The sequence below is a fragment of the Toxotes jaculatrix genome, chromosome 4, assembly GCF_017976425.1.
Source record: "Toxotes jaculatrix isolate fToxJac2 chromosome 4, fToxJac2.pri, whole genome shotgun sequence".
In the NCBI taxonomy this organism is placed as follows: Eukaryota; Metazoa; Chordata; class Actinopteri; family Toxotidae; genus Toxotes; species Toxotes jaculatrix.
The window spans coordinates 22226145-22248491 of record NC_054397.1 but is presented as its reverse complement, the minus strand read 5'-3'; the positions used below and the strand labels follow the sequence as shown (position 1 = coordinate 22248491).

The following is a 22347-nucleotide window of genomic DNA, read 5'->3' as shown; positions in this document are numbered from 1 at the left end:
CAACCTTTTAGTCACTTACAGTATATCAGCCTTCATAGTTTCACAGCAAACGTATGATGTGTCTTGTTTGGGTGCGTTTGCTGAAAAGGGTGTGTGTGAGTTCTTACTCACATCTGTCATTTTATTATTATGCTCATTTGACACCAATCTATGACCTGTCTGGATTCATTTGTGTGTGTGCGTGTGTGTTTATTGTAGCTCAAATTCCCTTCAAGCACTTGTCCCATAAGAGACATAAAAGAAAATTTTTCTTGTTTTATCAGATTGCAGTTTTCTTCAAGGACTGCAGTATAAATACAAATAAATGTACATACTCAGATTCAACAGAAACAATAAAATTGACACTAGAGGAATTTAGGGATGGCCTTGTTGGTCTGTTGGTATAGATACACCACTTTGGTCCAGATTCAAATTTCTCAACAACTATGTGATGGATAGCCATGAGATTTGGTACACACATTCGTGTTCCCCTCAGGATGAATCACAATAACTCTGGTAATCCCTTGACTTTTCATCTAGTGCAACCATCAGGCCAAAATGTCAGAGTTGACGCAGCAATTCGTGGATTAATTGGTTAGTCAATCGGCAGAAAATTAATCAGCAACTCTTCAGATAATCAATGAATCACTGAAGTTATTTACCAAGCACACTAAAAATGTAAATGACCTATGATCTATATATCAAAACAATTCCTAACCTCATAGTTAACACCATTATGCTTACAGTTTCAACCCCCCCCCCCCCCCCCCCCCCACTCATAATTAAGTTCATATTTTTTGTCCTTTTCCAACAAAAAAGACAACAACGAGCCAGCTCAATTAATAAACCAAATGGGCATGTGAAATCAGATTAGACCTAATTAAGCCCCTCCACTTCCTGCTGTTTGCCTTTGTTTTTTTTTACAGACTGGCAGAGTGACAGGGAGTTTAAGCATCCATGTAGATGGAGGAGAAGTGGGAAGGACAGCTCCATATGCGTTACGTCTGCCCGAGGGGACAGCTGGGTCCGACTGTCTTTTCCTGCCACACTCATTTGGCCCCAGCAATCATCTTGTCTTGTGCTAAAGGTCTCTTATTGCTACAAGGCTCCTTGGCACTATCTGGGAGCTACAGACGAAGAATATGCTGGTTAAACATGCCTTCATTAAAGCGATTACATGCACAAGGCGGTTCAATTTCCCACAGGCAGCCAAATAACGATGAAGGGGAAGAAGACAAAAGGAAAAGGCTTTTGGTGCAGGGAGGGGGTTCAGTTCAGAGAGAGGAGGAGGGGGTGAAAGAGAAATTGACAATGGCTGCTTGTTAGCATTAATTTAAGTGACCCACAGACTCTTTAAGGACTGACTGCTGCATGAGGGAGTGAGCTGTCTTCTCCTTGCAGGGACAGCCAGCTTTTTGCCCTGACGAACACCCCTACCTGACTCACCACACCTTCGGGCCGCTTCCAGGTCAACAAGCTTCCAGTGTGGAAGACCTTGCCAAAGATGCAGGAGAAACGTTACTTCTGGTTCATTTAATAAAGACGGGCAGTGTTTTAGTGCCTGAGTAAGCTGCCAAGGTTGTGGTGGCAGGCGAGAGGGAAAGGAAGGAGTTAAAATCGTGATGAACGCCAAATGAACATCAACAGCTTACAGGCATTCTTCAGTTTTGTCCTTTTCTGACAAAAGTTTTGCATTAGAAGTCAGTGAAGTAAATACAAGAGGATGATCAGAGAGGACGGCACCAAACTGAATTTTCTCTCTGATAAGTGAACATTCATGTAAGCAAAGTGAATCTGAAGCGTCACGATTCTTCCAGTGATCATTGTTTTAAATCCACTGATCACCACTAATTTGTTTGACTAGCCTTCATTTTCTGAAAAAAAAAATGCATCCTGACTTATGCTTCTTCAAGATTTTGCAATTCACTCCACACTTTCAGCTCTGTCAGCAGTCCTGGCTGCTTCCAGATAATTGAATTCTGAGTAAAAAAAAAAAACAAAACAAAAAAAAACATGTTTTGGAAGCATGATTCATAACTGAACAAGCACAGGCTTAGTTGACATTATAGACTTTCCTATAAATGACACATTTGTGCACTATAATGTGTCAAATTTGATTAATTCCTCTAATTTATGCTATTGTGGGCCTCTAACTCTCTCCCAGGCACAGCCAGCAGTCATCACATACTTCAGTGGCGTGCTGAATCTAAAAGCACCTATATGCACGTCTGATGCTTTCATGTTTTTTTCCTTCATATTTCTGCTGTCGCTCTTTTTCTCCATTGTCCTGTCTGTCAACCTGAATCACACCAGCAGTCAAAAAGGTGACAAAACTTGCATGTATGAGGTGTTTGAACTATGAAACTCTGCACACAGCCACATGTAATCACATGCATGTGAGCAAAAAAAAAAATTATGCAAATCAAATGAAATATTCTTAAGAACTGTCATCCCAAGAACCATTTATTTATAGTCTAATCAGAATAGTTATCAGTATCAAACCCGATGGGAGAAGAGGTCACAGCTTTGTGGTATCTCAGTGCAGTGACTCTAGTGACCTTTAGTCAGTAGATGAGGTCACTCTGAAACTGGAACTGACCACCTCACTCTGTTTCCCTGAAACTACTTCTCTTTCTCTGTTTCCCCCTGACGTTTCTTGTCACTGAGAGGAGATCTGACTGCCACATCAGATCGCTGCTTAAGTGGGAGGAGCTCGGCCCAAACTGACCACTGCGTGACAGCTGGCCAAACCTTTGCAGCCTCTGACTCCCACAAACTGAGGAAGTGCAATGGGATTCGACTGATGTTACATCACATCTTCTAGATAACTTGCTTAATTCCTAAAATGCAGCAGCTCTGGTGAGGCCTAATGTAACTGGTACACCTGATTTATCGTTTCATGTAAGGTGTGTAGTTGGTGCAAAGATAGCAGCAAAGGCTCAAAGGTCAGTCTGGACTCAGTATATGAAGGAAACTCCAAATCACAATCAAGAAGAGCTTAGCTGACAATTCAACTTCAGAATCAGATAAAACTGCTGAAATTTGCATGACCACTACAGTAAACTACACATTAAAGGAGAAGTCCACTAATTTTACACATGAAGTGCAGTGTACTCATTAAAGTATTGTGGGTGTATGGTGTTTTCTGTGGCTCTGGATGAAGCTTTGTCAAGTCAGACTAAATAAAAGCGATGTCGTCAGGGTTACTTCAATATCAGCTTGAGACTTTTTAGAAATGCTATCAGTAAACCTGTGTTTCAAACTGGAGGTGGAGGTTTGGACTGAAATGGGCTTTTGGGAGGCATGGAGTGTATAAGGAAAGATGCAATTAACTTGCATCATGGGAAATGTAGGATCAAGCATTACATAGGTTAAAAAAAAAAAAGTCAGGAAATCTTGGTCTCTGCTGCTTTGATTTTGACCATTCCTTTTATAAATAAAGCCCACAATAATGATCACAACTGGGACATCTTTTTCCAGCTCTAAATAGAAGAAAGAGTAAACTGTCTGTCAAATTCGACCACACTATGGGTACAAAAATTCACTAATTACCTTATTATGTGCCACGTTAAACCTTGCTGAGGTCTCTTTGGTTGCATGTGCACCCGGCAGCAGTCTGGCAGAAGTCTGTGTCACTGAAAAGAACAAGAGAGAATTAAGTTAAATTAGTTGTTTCAAAAAAACTTGTTTTGCCCAAAGAGCAATTTTGTGATATTTCCATTAACTTCAACTAAGTCTTTACTATCAACGACATGCTTAGTGTTACAGTGGATATGTGTGAGAACTTAATGACTAGTGTTTTGGGTTTTTTTTTTTTTTTTTGGGGGGTGCTTCTGTGAAGTGATTCAGAGGCCATTAGCATACAGAGAAGACAAAGACGTCTTTCTATCAAACAGGTGTTCAGTCCCGGTGACATGTCTTTACTCTCACATACCTTAGAGGCTCCGTCATTTGTTTACGCTCTTGTAATTTCTATTGGGGCATAATAAGCTCAGTACACACAACAAACCCAAACGACAACTGGCTAATATTAAGCTGCAGTTCCATCTTTTTTTAATTTTTTATTTTAATGATACGGCTGAGTATTACCTCCTTACATCACTGAGTATTAGACCTGTCTGATTTCATCACATGAATACACTGTTCTGTCTGATTCCCTGAGCATATGTCCTCCTTTGCCAGACGCCCATTATGCTTCATGCATTTTTCAAGGCATCACACCCAAGAGTTAACGCCACCTACCCACCCTCTCCCTGCCTGCCGGCTGAAGGAGGGCAGCATTAGACCTCCTCTGCCTCCCACATCCCGGAGAGCTGGAAGCAGGCCAGGATGGGATTGGCTTCCCGCTCCTGTCAGGGAGGAACTGGTGTGCCAGGATACCCAAATATGGACTGGTCGATATCAGTTTGCATTATATGACTCAGCACCAGAGTAGGCTATATATTCTGACCGAGGGGATTGTTGTTGAGGCAAAGAGGCAAAGTGTTTGCTGGAGTGTGTTTTAGGTGTCCCAGGAAAACTGGAATAGGCCCATGGTGTTTTAAATGACCGTGATCTGTGGGGGACGCTTAAAATGACTCTTTAATAAATGATAAGGAGTCTGGATCTGCACTCGAGGTACTCTGTGAGTTTACCTGGGTTGAGTTTTCCCCCACGCCGAAGAGACTTCGTCTTGTTTACAGTCCTTGTTCCTGGCAACAACGTCATCATGTCTATCTGACATGCGCAGCATCAGGATCATATAAATAGAGCGGGGCGCGTCGGCCGCCTGTCAGTAAAGAGGAAACAGCAGTAGGTTACTGAGTCGGAACTGAACAGACTCCTTCGCACGAGTGGATTGAAAACATCTGAATTAGTCACTGGACTCCGCTTTGAATCCGACTAAAGGTACAAATCGACGACTTGGTACAGTACAGTTCCACTATTTTGGAAGTTTTTCTCTGTTTTTGGTAACTTTGATCTTCAGTATAATAATACAGCGGGACTTTGTGCTGGAGATTGAATCAGTTGGGACACTGAAGCCCCGGTGTCCACGCAGCACCTTTGCAGCGCACTCTTGTAGTCCTATTTGACTGTCTGATTTGAAATATGTCCACAATAATGGAACAGCCTTTTTATGACGACTCGTTTCTCTCTGCTTATGGCCATCCAGGCGCAGCCCTGCCAGACTACAAGCTGCTTAAGCAGAATATGAACTTGAACATCTCCGATTCATATCGGAACTCAAACTTCAAGTCACAGCACCTGCGCGCCGACGGTGATTTCTATTCAGCGGGGGCGGCGGACGTGGGCTCCCTGAAGCTCGCCTCTCCTGAATTGGAGAGACTGATCATCCAGAACAGCAACGGGGTCATCACTACAACGCCGACACCGGCATCTGCCCAGTACCTCTACAACCGCGGGATCACAGAGGAGCAGGAGGGTTTCGCTGAAGGTTTTGTTAAAGCGCTGGACGACCTACACAAGATGAACCAGATGGCTCCTCCAAACGTCTCCATCGGTACAGGTGGGGTTTCCTGCTCGGCGGCAGCATCTGTGTTCGGCTCCTCCATGCAGCCAGAACCGCTCGAGTACACCACCCTGGGCAGTTGCACCACTAACTCCAGCCTGTCTTCTGCAGGCAGCTATCCATCCACCACCATCAGCTACCTGCCCCACCACCAGTACCACCAGCATCCTCAGGCCGTTGCGCACGGATCTCACCATTTCCAGCACCCCTTGGTCGGCGCGGGCATCCACTCGCAGCGCTTCGGCGGGCTGAAAGAGGAGCCTCAGACAGTCCCCGACATGCAGAGCAGCGACAACGGCTCTCCGCCGATGTCCCCCATCGACTTGGAGAACCAGGAGAAGATCAAAGCGGAGCGCAAGCGGCTGAGGAACCGGCTCGCAGCCTCAAAGTGTCGGAGGCGCAAGCTGGAGCGCATCGCTCGTCTTGAGGACAAGGTAAAAGTGTTGAAAACAGACAACGCCGGACTGTCAAACACGGCCTCTCTACTGCGGGAGCAGGTGGCCCAACTCAAACAGAAAGTCATGACACATGTGAGCAGTGGATGCCAGCTCATGTTAGCGCCCAAAGTGAAGTCTTACTGAAGAAACAATCAATGCACTTTTAAAAACACTGGACATGGACTGCACTGACAAAACAATGAACAATGTCTCTATACTTTGTATGAGACCTGGATCGTCTTGGTTTCTTTGGTCGCAAGAAAAGTAGCCTACACACAGAAATCCACAGAAGACTAAAACACTTAGGGCATTTTTGAATAGGTTTTTAAAAGTGTCGTCTTGGCTTTGCCTGTTTACATTTTCTTTGATTGCATTTGTGATGCTTCTTATGTAAGTTATTTGTGTTTGTCAGGTTGAACCTGATGAGCCTGTCTTTTTTTTTTTTTTTTTTTTTTTACTTGTACAGTATATTTAAGTAAATGAAATTATGAAACTAAGAGATATGTGGTGTTGTTTTCTTATTGAGGTTATGTGTTTAAAACCTGTCGCTTCTTCGAAATCATTTAGTACGGCACTTCTCGTTAGTACAATCACGCTGTTGCCAGTGGTATTTCTGGTCAGCAGTGAAGTTTACAGCAGAAGCAGTTGCCTGACGTTGGAGACGTCCCAGCGTAGGATTGTTTCCCTATTGACGTACATACGTCACTCCATATATGGTCAATTTAGCGGACAAACGTCACATCACGAACAGGTTTCCGGGAACTCCCTCCTACATTGCCAGTCAGAAATGCTGCGCTCTCCCCTTCACACCGCAATGTGTGTGAGTGTATATGGAGAGGTTTGTCAATGAGTGGTTTATTCGAGAAAAGGGAGTTTCCCCATTCTGCTTTCAATTTCCCAAAACAAGCCGTGAGAACACCAGTTCAGGAAAAAAATGGTTGCAAAAAGTTCCAGACAAACATGCAGAACAGAGTTTCTGTCTGATGGTTAAGAGCGAGTTTGAAATTACAGGAACTAGTGCCAACAAACACTGGCAGACATAACTGTTGTGGAACAGCAGCAGTCACAAAGTATATGAGGGATCCACATATAACAGAAAGTACCCATTAAGTCTTACCATAAATCAGGATTACTGATTAGATAGTGATGATCTATTCCTCTCTGTTTCTGCTTCTGTAAATAAGTTAGTCAGGTGTCATCCCATGTTACATCCTCTGTGAATGGGAAAATAAAGTATCATAGTAGTGATACTTTAATGGTAATAGTGGGAAATATAAGAGAACTGTCATCCTCAAACAGTGATGGGTATCTGTAGCTGGGACAGTCATGCAGGTCTGTGTTAAATCATTTTCAACAACCCAATCTTTCCCAATGAGCTTCAGTGCCATTTGGCAACACCAGATTGTTATGCTGAGTCAACCACCACAATAACTCCAATATTAACCAAGAATTCACAACCTCATGACGTACTCAGAGCCTGTGCCAGGCACAGGAGCCAGGGCTGACACATCAAGTTAACTTCACAAATGTCTGTTGGCATAATAATACCTCCAACTTCAATCACCAAAGCAGAAGGCATCACTAACAGATTCAGGAAGATTTCTGGCACCACCTAGAGGTCACAGTTGGAATGACGTTCATAATACACCGCAGAGTGCTCCTGCTACATTTGACAAACACACTTAGTTGCAATTTTCCCAGTTTTAATAAAGATGGTAACATGAATTATTTATGATGGCAAGGAAAAATATCAATACTTTTTTCTGAAAAAAGGAACAAAACAATACTTTCAGTGCTTGAGACTATGAGGTTGCCCCACCAATTTTAAACTGGACGTACAAAGATAAGAGTTGCAACAAAGGATCTTTCTCCAGCGAGTTCTTAACTTTTGTTGAGTTTAACAGATTAGACTGGACGCCGTGAGATACTGCTTCACAGGGAAACCTATCATCTGAAGGCAAGTGCTATGGTTAGGAAGTCAGCTAGGAGACCTTCACATTTACTGCTTGGAGAAGAACTCTTTGCTCTTCTCGACGTCAGGAACAATGGTGTCGCTCCCAGGCTTCCAGCCAGCAGGACACACTGTGTAGGGAGGAGGGAGGGAGGAGGGACAAAGTGCACCATAAGGTGTCAGTGGCAAACAATGAAGTATGCAAACCCTGAGGACAAAGTACATGTGTAAATACCCAGGAGGGTAAACCAATAGTGAAAAGCCATGTCTGTAACCGGAACCCTCCAAGTCAGTTTGCAGCCACAAGTAACTTGACTCAAAATATTCTTCTTCCAAATATTAACACGCTAGATGTGTAATATGCAGTGACAGGTATCAAATGACAAATAAAAATAAATGGGGCAGTACAAGTTTTTCCATTAGATGTGCAACACGCAGCATAATTATTGCATTTAGTTATACATTTGTGTTTCTGAGGTACCTGTAAAAGAAAGCTTAAAAAAAAAAAAAAAAATAGGACAGAGAGAAACGAGTTTTTACATGTAAACTGGGAGTATAGATCACACAGAGATTTTACTCACCCTCTCCGAATTTGTCAGTGTGCTGGAAGGCCTGGACCAGACGCAGAGTCTCATCCACGGAGCGACCAACAGGCAAGTCATTGATGGTGATCTGCCTCAAGGTGCCCTTGTCGTCAATCACAAACAGACCCCTGAGAGGCACAAACAGAGGTTATAATACTGTACAAAACTGTGACATATACAGTCTCTCCTCACTTTCCATACTGAGTCAATAGAGTAATTACAGAGTAGCAGTAATACATGCTACCGAGCTCCCACTAGACAGTGACTCCTGGGTCTTTGCAGCAAAACCCTCTATTTAGATGACATAAGCACTCTGCCTCACCTGTATGCGATGCCATCGTCCTCCTTCAACACACCATAGTCTCTGGAGATTGTCTTGGTGAGGTCTGCCACCAGGGGAATGTTCATGTTACCCAGACCTCCCTGCTTCCTTGGTGTGTTGATCCTATAGGGAAAAAGAACAATATAATTAGCAAATCCAAAATGAATTTAGTGCTGTAAAACCAGTAGTGACATAAGAAGTCAGTGAGACAGAAGGTGGCTCAGCTGAGCAAAATTCCCACAAAATCTGTCAAATCAAATAACGTGTGTCAAAACTCAAAAGCAACACACTACATCTAGAAGTGTGCTGGTTGTGTAATCCATGACCCCAAATTGCTCACATCTCTTTGCTCCTTACAAAACAGTGCAGTTTGATTCGGAGGCCGTTACCTCAGAACTTATCAAGACTACACAGAGAAGCTGAGTGACAAGAGATACTGATAAACTGAGGTGGGTGCTGGTTCAGAACCGCCAAAGATCCTCACCATCAACGGTGCAATTCAAAACTGCCAAGAACGAACGTCCTGATTCAGGTCATTCAATAATCGGTTGATGTTACACTACCCTCAAAGTACGCCTGGGTCAAAAGTAATTAATACCAGTCAATATGAGATATATCTGACCACTGGGTAACAAAGCTCTTAAACCACAAATTGCAGTTATAGGATTCTGTGTGCAGGTTATTAGTGTGAAATAGCTTTTTTTTTTTATTGTGTCACTGTTTTGTCTAATATTTGTAGAACAGACCCACGTGGTCGTGGATCTGTTGTGACCGGATTTGAAGAAATACTCTCCACAAGGGGCAAGAATAAAATAGCAAAGTTGAAATGTGTATTATTTCAAAATAAGTAACACTTAACAGGCACAATTCCAGTGCAGTGAAAACCTTTGTCAAAGTAGCTCTGCTCACACCACTTGCAGACCAACGTCAGCTGTGTGAATGCTATTATTTCGAAAAGTGCTGACTCAGGACCACTCAAGTAGTCAAGTTCCTACAGCATACAATCACACAAATTGCAGTTCAACTCGAGTCACGATTTCCTCTCAGCTAGTAGGAACTCACCATGCCAAGTGACTGAAGTGAGAGTCGATGGAGCAGCCAATAACTTCGCAGCCGATACTGCGGAATTCCTCTGCCCTGTCGCTGAAAGCCACAATCTCAGTGGGGCACACAAATGTGAAGTCCAGGGGGTAGAAGAAGAAGACCACGTACTTCCCTGAAGAGCACAGGGGGAAAAAATGAGGAAGATGTATAGTGTGGTTAACCCACATAAGATATGCCTTAAGAACCATAAAAAAAAAATACAATAAAAATAACACTTGTTGATACTCTATGTTAATCAAGAAGAATGGGTCTATATTTACTGTTAATACAAAGTTAGACTGAGGAGATCAAACTCCTCAGAACTATTAACAAATGTAACAAGGCCCTCTACTTCTGTTATTGTACACCGTCTGTCAAAATAACACTGTGTTACCTCTGTAGTCTGACAGCTGAATGTCCTTAAACTGTCCATTCACTACAGCTGTGGCTTTGAAGTTTGGGGCAGGTTTGCCGATCTTAGCGTTTCCAGAGGACATGGTGGTGGTCAGTGACTGAGGGTGAGACAGAGCATTTAGTTACCAGAAAATTCCTGATGCTCACAGACCATTGTAGATAAGTGCAGCTGGGTGGAGCCTGAGGCACCACCTGGAACTCTGATAGCAGTAAAATCCTCTGGCAACTTGAGCCAAAGAACAAAAATGACATTTAGAATTAAAAAAAAAAAAAAAAAAAAAAAAAGCCTGGAGTTGAAACAGACACCCAGGTTTTGCAGCTCTTTGGTGCATGCTTTATAAGCTTGTCAAGTCACATGCAAGTCATGTTGTGCCAGCAGGGAACAATAGCCTATTAGGAAGCTTACATAACTATGATAAGCCAAATCAATAAGCGGGTATTTATTGGATATATACGTTTTTAGATGAGTGGTGTTCATGTAATTATTCATCAATGCTGCCTGCCTGCAGTTTTAACCTGTAATTTTATGAACAAGTCATTGGAAATGCAGGATATTATTAAGTTTCATATTTAAACATTGTCTTGATCGCACCGTCTTTCACACAGGCCGTGGATGGTTGGTTCTTTTGAAACTGCAGCAATTCGGCGGTGCGGTAAACACACTGTACACAAAGAAAAATCCCTAAAACAGACAAAAGCTAACGCTCCTTTGTCGTCTGGCGCGGTTTATGGAGAAACACACATCTCGGTCAAAGTTCATTGGTCTTATATCTTTGCCACACGGGGTGGCAGCAGCAGCAGTGGTCGAACAAAGCGAGGGGGGCATTCACCAGTCTCTCCTGCGAGCTGCAGCACAGGGACAAAGAAAGAGCCAGAAACAGGCCCAAAATACTTAAAGAGGAGGGGAGCAACTGACCCGCACTGTCTGGCTAGCTTAACGTTAGCTTAACCGACTACACCGGTGTCTTTATTAGATCCTCTTTGTTCTTGCCTAAACGGTTTCTACTCCCGGTCTCGCTGTGCAGATATGGCGTAAAGTTGTGAAAGTGAAACATGAGACGAGCGCATATTTCTGACTCACCTGTCGTCAGACTACGCCGCGGAGAAGTTTGCAAAACGGAGGTCTGCTGCTGGCAGGAGGACCGAGGACTCAAAGGAGGGACGCCTACGAGCAAGAAGTAGGCAGGACCCGGTTGTGGCCTCCGGAAGTGAAAACAACTTCTTTCAAAGTAAAAGTAAGGATTTGATTGTGATATCGGTGTCGCTTTGTGGACAGGTGAACCAAATGAGTCTTATGAGACTCATAAGACCCCAAATAACTTAAACAGTGTCAAGCACAAACCTTGGGACACTGAACTCCATACACCTGACAGTAGTGTACGTTTAGTCAAGTACTTCATTTAAGTTGACTTCATTTCATTTCAGTTCAAAAGCTTTATTGTCGCATGCAGAAATAAACTGGCTATCGGTGCAATGATCTTTGTGATGTCTCTCTGTCCTGATGCAGGACTAAAATATTGTAGAAACACACATCCATACATGCATACTGAGGTAGATGATAAGAATAATAATTTTACACACACACACAAACAGCATAACTGTGCTTAGAAAACTAATATCTTAATACTATTCAAGACAGCCACTCTGCTGTCTTTAATCACATTTTTTGCTGAAACTGCTGTATTTTCACTTTGGTAGAATTTTATCAGTAAGACTTTTGGTTTATAAGTTTTTCTTACAAACAGCAAATGTCTGTTTTTGAGTTCCTTTGGGCAAATGAGTTCTAGTCTCAAACTTGACCTGTTTCTGTTTCACTGCTATAGCACCTTTGCTCAGAAGTGCCTTAAAAACTGTCCAGCTGCGCTTGACACTGTAGTTGAAGTGCACAATGGATTAGTGAAGGGTTCTTATGAAAGTCCTCTTGCTGGCAGTGCAGTTCTGTAGTCCAAAGAGGCCTCGGTTTATATGTCTCCAGAAGGGACTCTAATTGTTTATATACAGTGTTTGTGCCATATCTTGTTTGCTGAGTCTTGGAGTCGTCTTTGCCAAGCAACCATCACGTCTGTCATTTCTGTTTCTTAAACTGACACAGTTGTCATGTGTTCCCTTTACAGTATTTTCTGTTACACTTTGACACTGTCTCCACACATCACCAACACATTTTGAAGACAGGTTTATTCACAAAATAATAAAAATAATAATAAAAAATAATACAAATACAAGAGTAAAAATAAAGAATCAATGAAAAATGTTAAATGATGACTCATGGAGTAGTCCAGACATTTTGCTGATTCGTGACATTTTGTTCCCACTTAAAGCAGGAAGTGAAAGCTTTTCTGATTCTCTTAAAGAACCTCCTGACACCGCCTGGTCTTTTTTTGCTGGTCCCCTCTTCAACCTCTGAAAACCACAGAGAGACATTGTGTTATTTTGATGAAAACAATAAATACCAGGAGACTGCGAGGGCTTTAGACATTTTCCGAACCAGGCTGGAGTGATGCTTTATTCTTTTCTTCCTCCAACTTTACAGAGACTTTCTCTGGATGAGTAAAAACTACTTCCTCATGAAGACTCCAGGCCTTGGATGCAACACTTGTCTTCTGTACGGAGGGCCTCCTCTGAATGACATTGGACTTGCTGGCGTGCTGCTCCATGGAGAAAAATGGATGCTCCAGCACTTTAAGGGGTGTTATTCTCTCGTATTTATCCACCCGCAGCATTTTTTTATAGAGGTCTACAAAGTGTCCCACTGCACTCGTCTCTGCTCTGTTTGTAAAATATATCAGCTGGAACAACAAGAATTTTTTAAAGATTTAGAATGTCTAATAACCTTATTGGATTAAGGAAGTGCAGTCAATGAATAAACCCAAGGCATCCATTGAAGATATTCTTAAATTACGTTACATTACATTACATTACATTAACGATTGCCTGATCAAATGAGACCACCTACCTGCTCTAAGTCACACAGACAGTGAAAACATTTGGTGTTTCTGTAATGGTGCCCAGTTTGAGCAGCAAACTCCTTTGGAGTCTACAAAGAGACAGTGTTTAAGAAGAGCCATTTATCCAGATAGAAAGATAGATAGATATATGAATAAACATATAGATATATGGGTAGATAGATAGATACCTACCTTTAGTTTCCATGTCTGCTGGTTGTATCTGCCCATAATGTTAAAGAACAGGGTGTTTTTTTGTGAACAATTCAGTTGATGATCTGGCGGCATACCAAGGGTGTCCACAATGAACTTTATCTGGAGACACACACAAACACAATTTCACTTTTTAGGACCAAATCCGGGATTCAGAGACTCTCTGCATTCTGTGAAGGACACACTTACCATGTCATATTCGTGGCTCCCTGGAAAAAGTGGGAATCCTGCAGCAAGTTCTGCTGCAATTAGACCCAGAGACCACATGTCTATTGGCTCCATGAAGTCCAGACCCAGCATGACCTCCGGGGCCCTAAGCCAAGAGGAAATAAACAATATTTTACTTCATGTATGAAAACTCACCTCGGTCAGGCTTCTCCTGTTAGAGACCTGACTGGTGACACAAAGCAACAGCATTGTCTTCTCTCCAACTGCTGCACCTACCTGTACCACAGGGATTGCACACATGTTCCCGGCATAGTATCAGACGCATGCTGAGCAAGTCCAAAGTCAATGAGCTTGACTTGCAGGGGCTGCTGCTTTTGGTCCACGACCATTATATTTTCAGGCTTTATATCCCCGTGCACGATTTCCAGGGACCCAATGTGCAGCAGTGCCGTGGTCAGCTGAAGAAACACAGATATTTATTCTTGTTAGGTTAAGACAATGTACACTGATCATTATACATTTTAAATATGCAGTGACATTATACTTCTTCATTGGATACTTCTTAGAAGAGTGAAGAGATAATCCAACATACCTGGTGTAGAAGTGGGCGGATCTCACCCATGGACAGAGGTTGGAAATCTCTCTGCTTCATGAAGTCACTCAGACACAGGTCCAGTAGCTCAAACTGCAGACAAATGAATCTTTTGTGGAAGAACGAGTCGTTCCATCTCACAATATGACATTTGTCTAGATCCAATCCTTGAAGCTGGTTGAGAATTTTAATCTGTGGAAGATGTGAAAGCTCACAATTTTACTATTTCCTGTCCCATAAAAGAAAGTAAAAGCCAGTCATGTATGAAGGTTTCAGAAGTGTGATAGATGTAATTACAAAATATTTTTACGTGCATATTCCAGCTTCAGTTTTGATAAATGGAACAGTTTGTGCCCTACCTCTTCCAGTGCTCGCTCAGTGAAACAGGGCTTGTCTTTGATTATTTTGATGGCCACCTCTGTGTTGGTTACAGTGTCTGCACACTTGGCCACCTTCCCAAAGGTCCCTTCACTGAGAAAGGCCTGCACCTTGTAGCGCGAGGCCAGCAGGGTTCCTTCACGTATTGGAAAGTTGTCTGTGGAGGAGAAGGTGGACACAACATGAAGTCTTATGTTGTTGAAAAGAGCATGACACAGTCAACAGTCCACCTAACTGCACATATGTAGAGTACACAGATTATTTCATCTCATTAACAAGGATAGTCTTATGGCTTTACTGCATCACAATAACATTTTTAAGATCCAAAAAGGATGCTTCCAACTCTGATATATTTAATTTGTTCTCGGCAACTAGTTGATATCAGTGCAGAATACACATATGTAAAAAAGAAATGTAATTAATTTGTTTCAAATATGATAATGGAAGGATTATCAATTAATGAAAAGCCCATAAATTAGAGGTTTGTTAACAAGCACAACTAAAGAGTTTACAGTGGCTCTCGGTTGTTTGCCGTTCAAAACATCAAACTTTTAAAAATATTTTTCAGCTTACCTGACTTCCTAATTAGTGGCATTAAGGAAACGAAAAGAACGGCAGTGTCTCTGCGTGGTTTCAGTTGACTTCAGTGTTTTATGATTATTGTCGGGTCACATTCTGTCGGAACTCTTCAGAATAGTTTAAAATGAATGTAGTTATGTGTGTATTCAAAAACCAATGTTAAGTCTGGACTTGTGATGGTTACAGTTCTTTCCACTCAGACACAGCTGCAGACCTGGTTGGCCTCAGTGGCATTAACAGCAGCATCTGTAACAAGTATTTTTGTTGATGTAGCTCTGTAATGAGCTTCAAACCCTCCATGAAGCCAGACTTTTGCTGTTCTGTCCCTCCACTTTATGTTTTGATTGTTGATTTTGTGTAAGTCTGCATGTCAATTAATATGAATAAAGTTGTAACACCTAAAATTAAGTAGAATAATTACAGGAAATAAGGCTGAGGAAACATGGCTGGCAGGGTCAGAAATTTCTTTTAAATTTCTTCTCAAAATATGCTCTGATCCTGATTTTCTTTCTTTTCTTTTTTTAAACACGAATATCTGTTTATATTTCTTTTAATTGCATTTCTTCTATCTTACTTTGGCACTTGTTTTATTTTGTTCATCTGTTTATATTAAAATCTTGGAGAGACACTAGGGGGCACATTTGATCACCAGAAACTCCTCGGTACTTTTATTGTGTGAAATCTACATCTCCGGAAATATGTTGATCAGTATTTCCGTTCAGCTTGTGAGTGTGTGGGGCGGATGTTTTGAGGCAGTCTGTTCATGCTTTTGGGTAAATTTTATTTTTAAACGATAGCTGTAGTTTGGTTTGTAGTTGACGGCGTAGTACGTGTACCTTGCCGCTATTTGTCTTTCATGAAATGTAATTAGCCCTAGCATGTAGCTAACGTTAGCATGCTTCCGCAGTAATACAAAGGGTGAAACGCAGGTAGTTAGCTTTAGCTTTTAAAAGCTTTGAAAAGATGCTTCAACCACTTACAGTTTTACACTTAGTCCATTTACGTTTGCTTTAAGGGATATCTTGTTAAAACGAAACCAGCAGAATTAGAAATAGCAACGGTTATTTTAGTAACGTGACAAGTTGTGATCCACAGTAGAGATGATTTTAACGAGTTACTGTTTGTGCCGGGGTCATAGTCGTGACAGGACATTTCAAAGCTGCTCATTTTTCTGAGCAACAGGTTTGTTTTCATTACTGCGTATGTTTCGCCTTTATTTTGCATTTTGAAAAAACTATGTCACCTAATATGCTGGTCTGTAAGTTGTTTTCAACAGTAGTAACAATATTTTCCGCTGATTTTTTTTAAAACCTGATTGCTTTCAGTCTGCTGTTCAATTTATATTTTTAATAGGATCTGCAGGAAATCAACCTTCACAGCCCTCAAAATACACATCAGCAGCCATGGATTCACAGGGTAAGAGACATGCATATAAATGAGTTACCAGTGCTTAAACATTATACTTCATGTTACAAGATTCTGAATGTGCTGGTGCTCTCTATGTTTGTTAATTTTATTTCACTGGCCATCACCATCATCAGATCTCACGCTAGATTTGATTTTTCAACTGTTTTCAAGTTCTGAAGACACACCTCATTTAAAACTGCAAGTTCACATTTACAGTTATCTCCAACTTCAGCATAAGGCGCACACCTTGTCTGACCTTGTTAATTGGATCATGTGACCAATTGACACAAGATACAGTTTAGTGTTTCTGCTGTTCTATACATTCATTGTTTCCTCATGTTACCTTACAGAAAAGTTCCATGCCGTGTGTTAAATGGCACATCTTGACTTGTGTGTGTAGTTATTTATAGCCACTGTGTGTCTTGACTAGAGACACAATTTGTGGTGACAAACTGCAATCTGAACTTCCCCACAGCAACCCCACAGCCCGTCATGTGCGAAGTCTGTGGAACATACTTTGAGACACGACGAGGGCTCTCCAGCCACGCCCGCCTCCATCTACGGCAGCTTGGTGTGACGTTGTCAGAAAGCAGCGGTGCTCCCATAGAGCTCCTCTATCAGCTGGTCCAGGAGAGAGATGGCTCCCTCCCTGATTTCAAAGCAGACTCTTCTACACCTGAGTCGACCCCTCTCAAAAAGACAACACAACAGGAGTCCAGGAGTCCTCCAGTACCGGAGGACAAGAGTTCCTCTTACAAGGCAGGTGTTAGAGTCACAACAACTCCACAAAAGATGGATCATCAGGGATCTCCAGTTAGATTAAAAGAATCAGCAGCCACTCTCCTCCCGTCATCTCCTTCTGCTCTTAGGCTTACTGAAGGCGGCAGCTCGTCCACCTCGGAGCATCAAACCGCAGCCAAGCCACTGTGGGCACCGCTGGAAACCGATGCCCCTATTACCTTAGGTACGGCTGGATTCTGAATGATTGTCTTAAGGAAATTTTGAAAGTAGCGAGATGAGTAGCTGAATGTGGAAAACAGAACGTTATGTACCTTGTATAATTATACATAAGATGTAGATGTAACATTTCTGTTGTAATAAAGTACAACTTGATGGTTTCCTACTACTGACATATTCCTTCCTCCTATCATTTTCTTTCATTCTTGCAATTTCAGACACCAACGACGAGGTCCACGTTTGCCAGCTTTGTGGCTGCTGGTACGAGACACGCAAAGGCCTGTCCAGTCATGCTCGGGCCCATCTGCGTCAGATTGGAATCCCTGACAGTGACATTAAGGGCAGCCCGATTGATTTTCTTTACCAGATCATGGAGGATGAGGACCTCAAGCCCATCATTAGCGAGCAACAGGAGCCACTCACCTCAGACAGTCCCCCTAGGTCCTCCTCCAAACGTGCCTCTGATATGTCCTCTCCACCTGCATCTACCCCCAAAAAACAGCCTAAAATGTCAGAGGAGTGTACTTGTATTCTGTGCGGGGAGGAGTTTGAGAATCGTAAAGGCCTGGCCAGCCACGCTCGCTCTCACCTGCGTCAGATCGGGGTAACAGACTTGATGGGGAAAAGCTCTGCAATCGACACCATCCAGGAGCTGGTCAACAGTGGCGTGTTAGAAGCCATGCACCCTCCCAGAACAAGCTCATCTGCTGTGCCACCTACAGCTCCAGCCTGTCCTGTATCCCCGACTCTGTCACCAGGTCCGAGCCAATCCCAGGCCCTGTTTCCCTCCACGTCCCCCTTCCCAAGCCCTGCGAAAAGCACTCATTCTCCTCCAGCTCCTGTTAACAAGGCCCCAAAGGCTAAGAAAGGCTTTCGGCTAGCAGTGGACCCCCTTCTTAGGAAGCCCAAGCCTGAGCCTGTTGAGGTTGAGGTGTCTGTTCAGCAGATGGCATCCAGCACTAACAGCAGCTCTCCCACACAGAAGTCGCCCACCGCTGCTGCTGCTTCAAAGCCTTTCAGCGCAGGTAAAGCAGGCAGCCATACTGCGATAACAGTGGTTGGCATAGGCTAGTTGTTTATTACTTTTATAATGTCAATACATGCCCCAACTAAGTTCATTTTATAACTTAGTTTTTTTCATAAAGTAAATGATTTGTTTGCATATGTACAGTAAAGTTTGGATGTATCCTCTCAGTGTCCTCCACAGACATACAGTCCCCACCAACAGTCCTTTGTGACTACTGTGGCCAGCTGTTTGACACCCGCAAAGCCTTGTCATGCCACGCCCGTGCCCATCTGCGTCAGCTCGGCCTCACCTGGTCGATCAAAACATCACCGATTGACCTCCTCAAAGAGGTCATGATGCACGGTGAAGACGGCAGGAAAGGGTCTTCAGCATCAGGCAAAGCCACGTGGACCCCTCAGAGCTCCAAAAGGTCCCTGGATGGCTCCCAGTCGAGGGAACCAGCCTCAAGCAACTCCACCATACCTCTTGATTATTCCATGAAAGAGAAATCCCCACCTGGCAAGAGCGGGGCCTCACACGTCGGTAAGACATCAACAAATCTGTCCAGTGGTTTTAGGAAATTACTGAGCCTTAAAAAAAAACAATCTATATTTGTCTTGTTTTGAAAGATTCACATCTTAAGTAGGAACAAATGGGGCTGAGTGTAGTAACAGATAGGAAATGAGGTTGGAAACTAAGAAAAACATAGAATAACACCGGCCTTCTTCTTCTACAACTGAGACTTGACCCTAAAGGTTAGCTTTTTTCCATGCAGTCTCACTTCATGAGACACACCCCAGAATGCAATGCAGCATCTTGATTAAGGCAAGCATTTGGCTTTTATTTGTCAACAGGAAAACGACTCACGCCCTTACTTTACAGTCTCTTTAGCTGTCTATTAATGTTGGTGAGAAGAAATCACTGAAGGTGGATTAAGCAGGTTCAACAGAAGGGAATATACCATAAATGTCAGTTTTTATGCAGTTATTACATAGCAAAAATCATTTTTGGAACTTATTAAATCAGTAATACTTGGCTATTACTTGTCTATAAACATCTCATCCTCTTTGTCTCAGACACATCCTGTGAGCTTTGTGGATTTGATTTTGAAAACCGCAAGGCCTTGGCCAGTCACGCGCGGGCCCACCTCCGACAGCTGGGAATCATCGAATGGAAGGCAGACGGAGCGAGTTCGCCCATCGAACTCCTCAGTGAGCTGATCCGCAAGGACCCAGTCAAAGTGGCAGCAATACATCGACGCTACCGTACGGGAGACCTTTATATCAAGAAGGTGGGCTGTGCTCCGCAATATGCTTCAGAATAATTCCCAGCATACTGGGAATTATATAATATAATACTTTCTTTTTTACTGTTCATTCTTTTTCCTTCAGTCCCAGAGAACTGCTGCTTCGCCGTCTCTGTCCACTGACTCTGACTCTGTGCCGGGTAGCAGCTTGAAGCCTGAGCACAAGTTGGGCCGAGAGGACTCGGGCGTCACTGCAGGCTCATCCAGACAATCACAAGGCCACACACGGACTCTTGCATCCCATGGCGACCTCAGTATGCGCTCACCAAGAGGTGAGAAAAATAAAAGACTGTGGATGACAGCAGGATACAGATACACTGTAACTGATTAAAAGCTATTTTTTTCCCTGTACATTACTGTAATACCTCTGCAAAATTTCAGGGGTCCATCCACCAAAACACACAGTGCCTACAGGGGAAGAAAATCAGGACACCAACTCCCAGCAGCCACCACGGTCCGGCAATATCCCTGCTCTGCTGCCAAAGCCCCCGCTAACACCACTGGTCAAGCTGGTGGGCAAAATCTACTCCCTCAAGTGCAGGTCAGTCTATGAAGTACAAAATATAGAGTCACATTCATGTTGTATTCACTGAATACTGTGATTTAGATTGATGCACTAATGGGGTTTATGTTTAAAAAAAAACAAAGCAAGTAATGTCTCTCATGATGGACAGAATATTAAAGCAAGTCAGACTCACGTCAAAAAGTGATGAATGATGATCACTAAATATTTATTTGTTGCACCCAGCTGTTTAATGACATTATCAAGAAATCGCTGTGCCTCGTGTAATGTGGTTCATATCACCCTGTCTTTCTCTATCCTGCTGCTCAGGTTCTGTGATGAAGTGTTTCACGGACCTCTGTCTGTTCAAGAGCAGTGGATCACACACCTACAGAAACACATCCTGTCACTGGGCTACAAGGGCAAAGCATCTCCACCTGCTGCACCCGTGGCAGCTCCAGCTCTTGTGCATCCAGTAGCTGTCTAGTCCACGAAACCTTTCACATTAAACAAGGTCATTTCTATCATCGCCATGTCAGAGTCAAGAGGAAGTGTCCATTTTGAAATACCATATTGACAGTTAAGTGCAAGTTAGACGTCCCCTTCTCGTCCTTGAAAGGGCAAACATGAGCCATATGAGGAAAACAGCAGAATGTAATCCACTCAGGTACAATCCACTCGACACTAGATCACAAAACTGAACACTGGAGGTTTCTGGAGAAAAAAAAAAAAAAAACAGGTCCACCCTCATTTTGATGATCAGTGCTTTCCTCCTCCTGCTCCTACATTCCTTCCACTTGTGCAAATGTTAAATGTGATTCAGTGTTTGTCACTAACAGATAACACATCTCACGCTGAGAGAATCCTGATCCAGATCTTGGCCAAAACAAGTTTCTCTTTTTGTTATAGTCCTACTGATTAGACCGGTATGGTCGCCATTTCACTGTGATATACTTTTTCTCCTTTATATGCCTTTGAATTGAGCCTTGTTTTTATAAATGTACTTTTTAAGTGTTTTACTTTAAATCTGGAAAGATTTAATTCTTCTTTTGACAAATTGAACATATTTTAGAATAGAACAACACGGATACTAGAAAGTTAGACACATAATTTGTATCCAACTGGTTTGACTTTGTTATGTAATGTCCTAAAAATCAATGCCTCAAACATCTTTGACCTTAGACACACTGTGCTTCTGTTCTTGCCATGTTCTTCAGGTACAACTGCCAATCATGAACTGTTTTTCTAGTCTTTTTACATTTCTTTTTTTTATCACTTATGTAAATTAAATTCCGTCTTGTATAAACATTTAGTGTATGAAACATGATTTTTTTTGTTTATTTACAAATGCCATAAAATTGAAAATCAATGGACGTGAGTCTGTTTATTAGTTAATAATGACAAACACCCTGGACTTCACCAGCGGTCACAGGTAATAGATACAGTTTGTCCACATTAGTGATAGATATACTTGTCTCACTACAATCCAATATACTGAGCAAATTTCCATTAAATTCAGCACATACATCCTCTCATGTGTCCAGTCACCCATCTTCTAATTGACATAGCATTTCCATTTTTTTATTTAGGACTTTTAAATACATTTTTTCGGATCTCACTCTTTTCTCTTTTTTTTTTTTTTTTTTTTTTTTAATTATTATTTTTGGGGCATTTGATGCTTTTATCAGAGAGTGCCCAGCAGGGGGATGGGAAACATTACACAATGGACAACCTTATGAGAAAACACCTCCTGAGAGGTAGGTTTCTGTCGTGCGTAATTCAATTTTCACTTTCCTTCTCATCTAAAACCTTGTTGTTGTTGTTGTTATCTCTCTGGCTCATTTGACATTTTAAAATTTCACACTCAAGCCAACGAGCACGTAATTCCTTCTTTTGGAACGAGGTGTAAACAGCTCTGTGTTTAATCACTGAGATGTGTTTCTCCACAGTCTTCCCTGCAGCTTACTACTTTCCTGATGGTGCCTGTAGTTAAAAAAAAAAAAAAAAAGTTCCTTTGT

At 42.4% G+C, this 22347-nt stretch overlaps 4 protein-coding genes across 9 annotated transcripts; 2 read left to right on the top strand and 2 right to left on the bottom strand.

Annotated features, from left to right (window-relative positions):
- Nucleotides 1-4471: 4471 nt before the first annotated feature.
- Nucleotides 4472-6422, top strand: LOC121181136 (transcription factor jun-B-like). 3 transcript variants are annotated; one of them, XM_041036950.1, is made up of 2 exons: nucleotides 4473-4884; nucleotides 5132-6422. In XM_041036950.1, the coding sequence occupies exon 2, from the start codon at nucleotides 5170-5172 to the stop codon at nucleotides 6067-6069; it is 900 nt and encodes a 299-aa protein (XP_040892884.1). In that variant the 5' UTR covers nucleotides 4473-4884; nucleotides 5132-5169; the 3' UTR covers nucleotides 6070-6422. The 3 variants fall into 3 exon arrangements, with proteins under 3 accessions (XP_040892882.1, XP_040892884.1, XP_040892883.1); XM_041036949.1 differs by having other exon boundaries at nucleotides 4474-4866; XM_041036948.1 differs by having other exon boundaries at nucleotides 4472-6422.
- Nucleotides 6423-7611: 1189 nt separating this feature from the next.
- On the bottom strand, nucleotides 7612-11476 carry prdx2 (peroxiredoxin 2). Its single transcript, XM_041036732.1, has 6 exons — nucleotides 11361-11476; nucleotides 10260-10377; nucleotides 9845-9998; nucleotides 8783-8905; nucleotides 8458-8588; nucleotides 7612-8007 (listed from the first exon to the last, which is right to left on the bottom strand). The coding sequence occupies exons 2-6, from the start codon at nucleotides 10360-10362 to the stop codon at nucleotides 7925-7927; spliced, it is 594 nt and encodes a 197-aa protein (XP_040892666.1). The 5' UTR covers nucleotides 10363-10377; nucleotides 11361-11476; the 3' UTR covers nucleotides 7612-7924.
- Nucleotides 11477-12747: 1271 nt separating this feature from the next.
- On the bottom strand, nucleotides 12748-15167 carry LOC121180161 (homeodomain-interacting protein kinase 2-like). The gene is made up of 8 exons (XM_041035326.1): nucleotides 15146-15167; nucleotides 14554-14729; nucleotides 14195-14287; nucleotides 13879-14060; nucleotides 13624-13747; nucleotides 13417-13536; nucleotides 13233-13313; nucleotides 12748-13065 (listed from the first exon to the last, which is right to left on the bottom strand). The coding sequence occupies exons 1-8, from the start codon at nucleotides 15165-15167 to the stop codon at nucleotides 12748-12750; spliced, it is 1116 nt and encodes a 371-aa protein (XP_040891260.1).
- A 704-nt stretch (nucleotides 15168-15871) lies between these two features.
- On the top strand, nucleotides 15872-21852 carry LOC121181314 (protein Wiz-like). Of its 4 annotated transcripts, XM_041037214.1 has the most exons (10): nucleotides 15896-15924; nucleotides 16290-16333; nucleotides 16505-16567; nucleotides 17034-17522; nucleotides 17734-18540; nucleotides 18711-19064; nucleotides 19598-19812; nucleotides 19913-20099; nucleotides 20209-20368; nucleotides 20660-21852. In XM_041037214.1, exons 3-10 carry the CDS (start codon nucleotides 16555-16557, stop codon nucleotides 20814-20816), a joined length of 2382 nt encoding a protein of 793 aa, XP_040893148.1. In that variant the 5' UTR covers nucleotides 15896-15924; nucleotides 16290-16333; nucleotides 16505-16554; the 3' UTR covers nucleotides 20817-21852. The 4 variants fall into 4 exon arrangements, with proteins under 4 accessions (XP_040893145.1, XP_040893146.1, XP_040893148.1 ...); XM_041037211.1 differs by lacking the exon at nucleotides 16290-16333 and having other exon boundaries at nucleotides 15872-15924; XM_041037212.1 differs by having other exon boundaries at nucleotides 15879-16333.
- The last annotated feature ends 495 nt before the right edge of the window (nucleotides 21853-22347 follow it).

Bases quoted from the DNA above. Each gene is read 5' to 3' on its own strand.
- LOC121181314 (XM_041037211.1), top strand. The intron at 16,568-17,033 runs GTAAGAGACATG...ACTTCCCCACAG, and splicing joins AGCAGCCATGGATTCACAGG to CAACCCCACAGCCCGTCATG. The intron at 17,523-17,733 runs GTACGGCTGGAT...TTGCAATTTCAG, and splicing joins CGATGCCCCTATTACCTTAG to ACACCAACGACGAGGTCCAC.
- LOC121180161 (XM_041035326.1), bottom strand. From the start codon at position 15,167: ATGCCACTAATTAGGAAGTCAG. The intron at 14,061-14,194 runs GTATGTTGGATT...GTGTTTCTTCAG, and splicing joins TCCGCCCACTTCTACACCAG to CTGACCACGGCACTGCTGCA. The intron at 13,537-13,623 runs GTAAGTGTGTCC...GTGTGTCTCCAG, and splicing joins GGAGCCACGAATATGACATG to ATAAAGTTCATTGTGGACAC.
- prdx2 (XM_041036732.1), bottom strand. From the start codon at position 10,362: ATGTCCTCTGGAAACGCTAAGATCGGCAAACCTGCCCCAAACTTCAAA. The intron at 9,999-10,259 runs GTAACACAGTGT...TGTGCTCTTCAG, and splicing joins TCAGCTGTCAGACTACAGAG to GGAAGTACGTGGTCTTCTTC. The intron at 8,008-8,457 runs GTGAGTAAAATC...CTCCCTACACAG, and splicing joins CACTGACAAATTCGGAGAGG to TGTGTCCTGCTGGCTGGAAG.
- LOC121181136 (XM_041036948.1), top strand. From the start codon at position 5,068: ATGTCCACAATAATGGAACAGCCTTTTTATGACGACTCGTTTCTCTCT.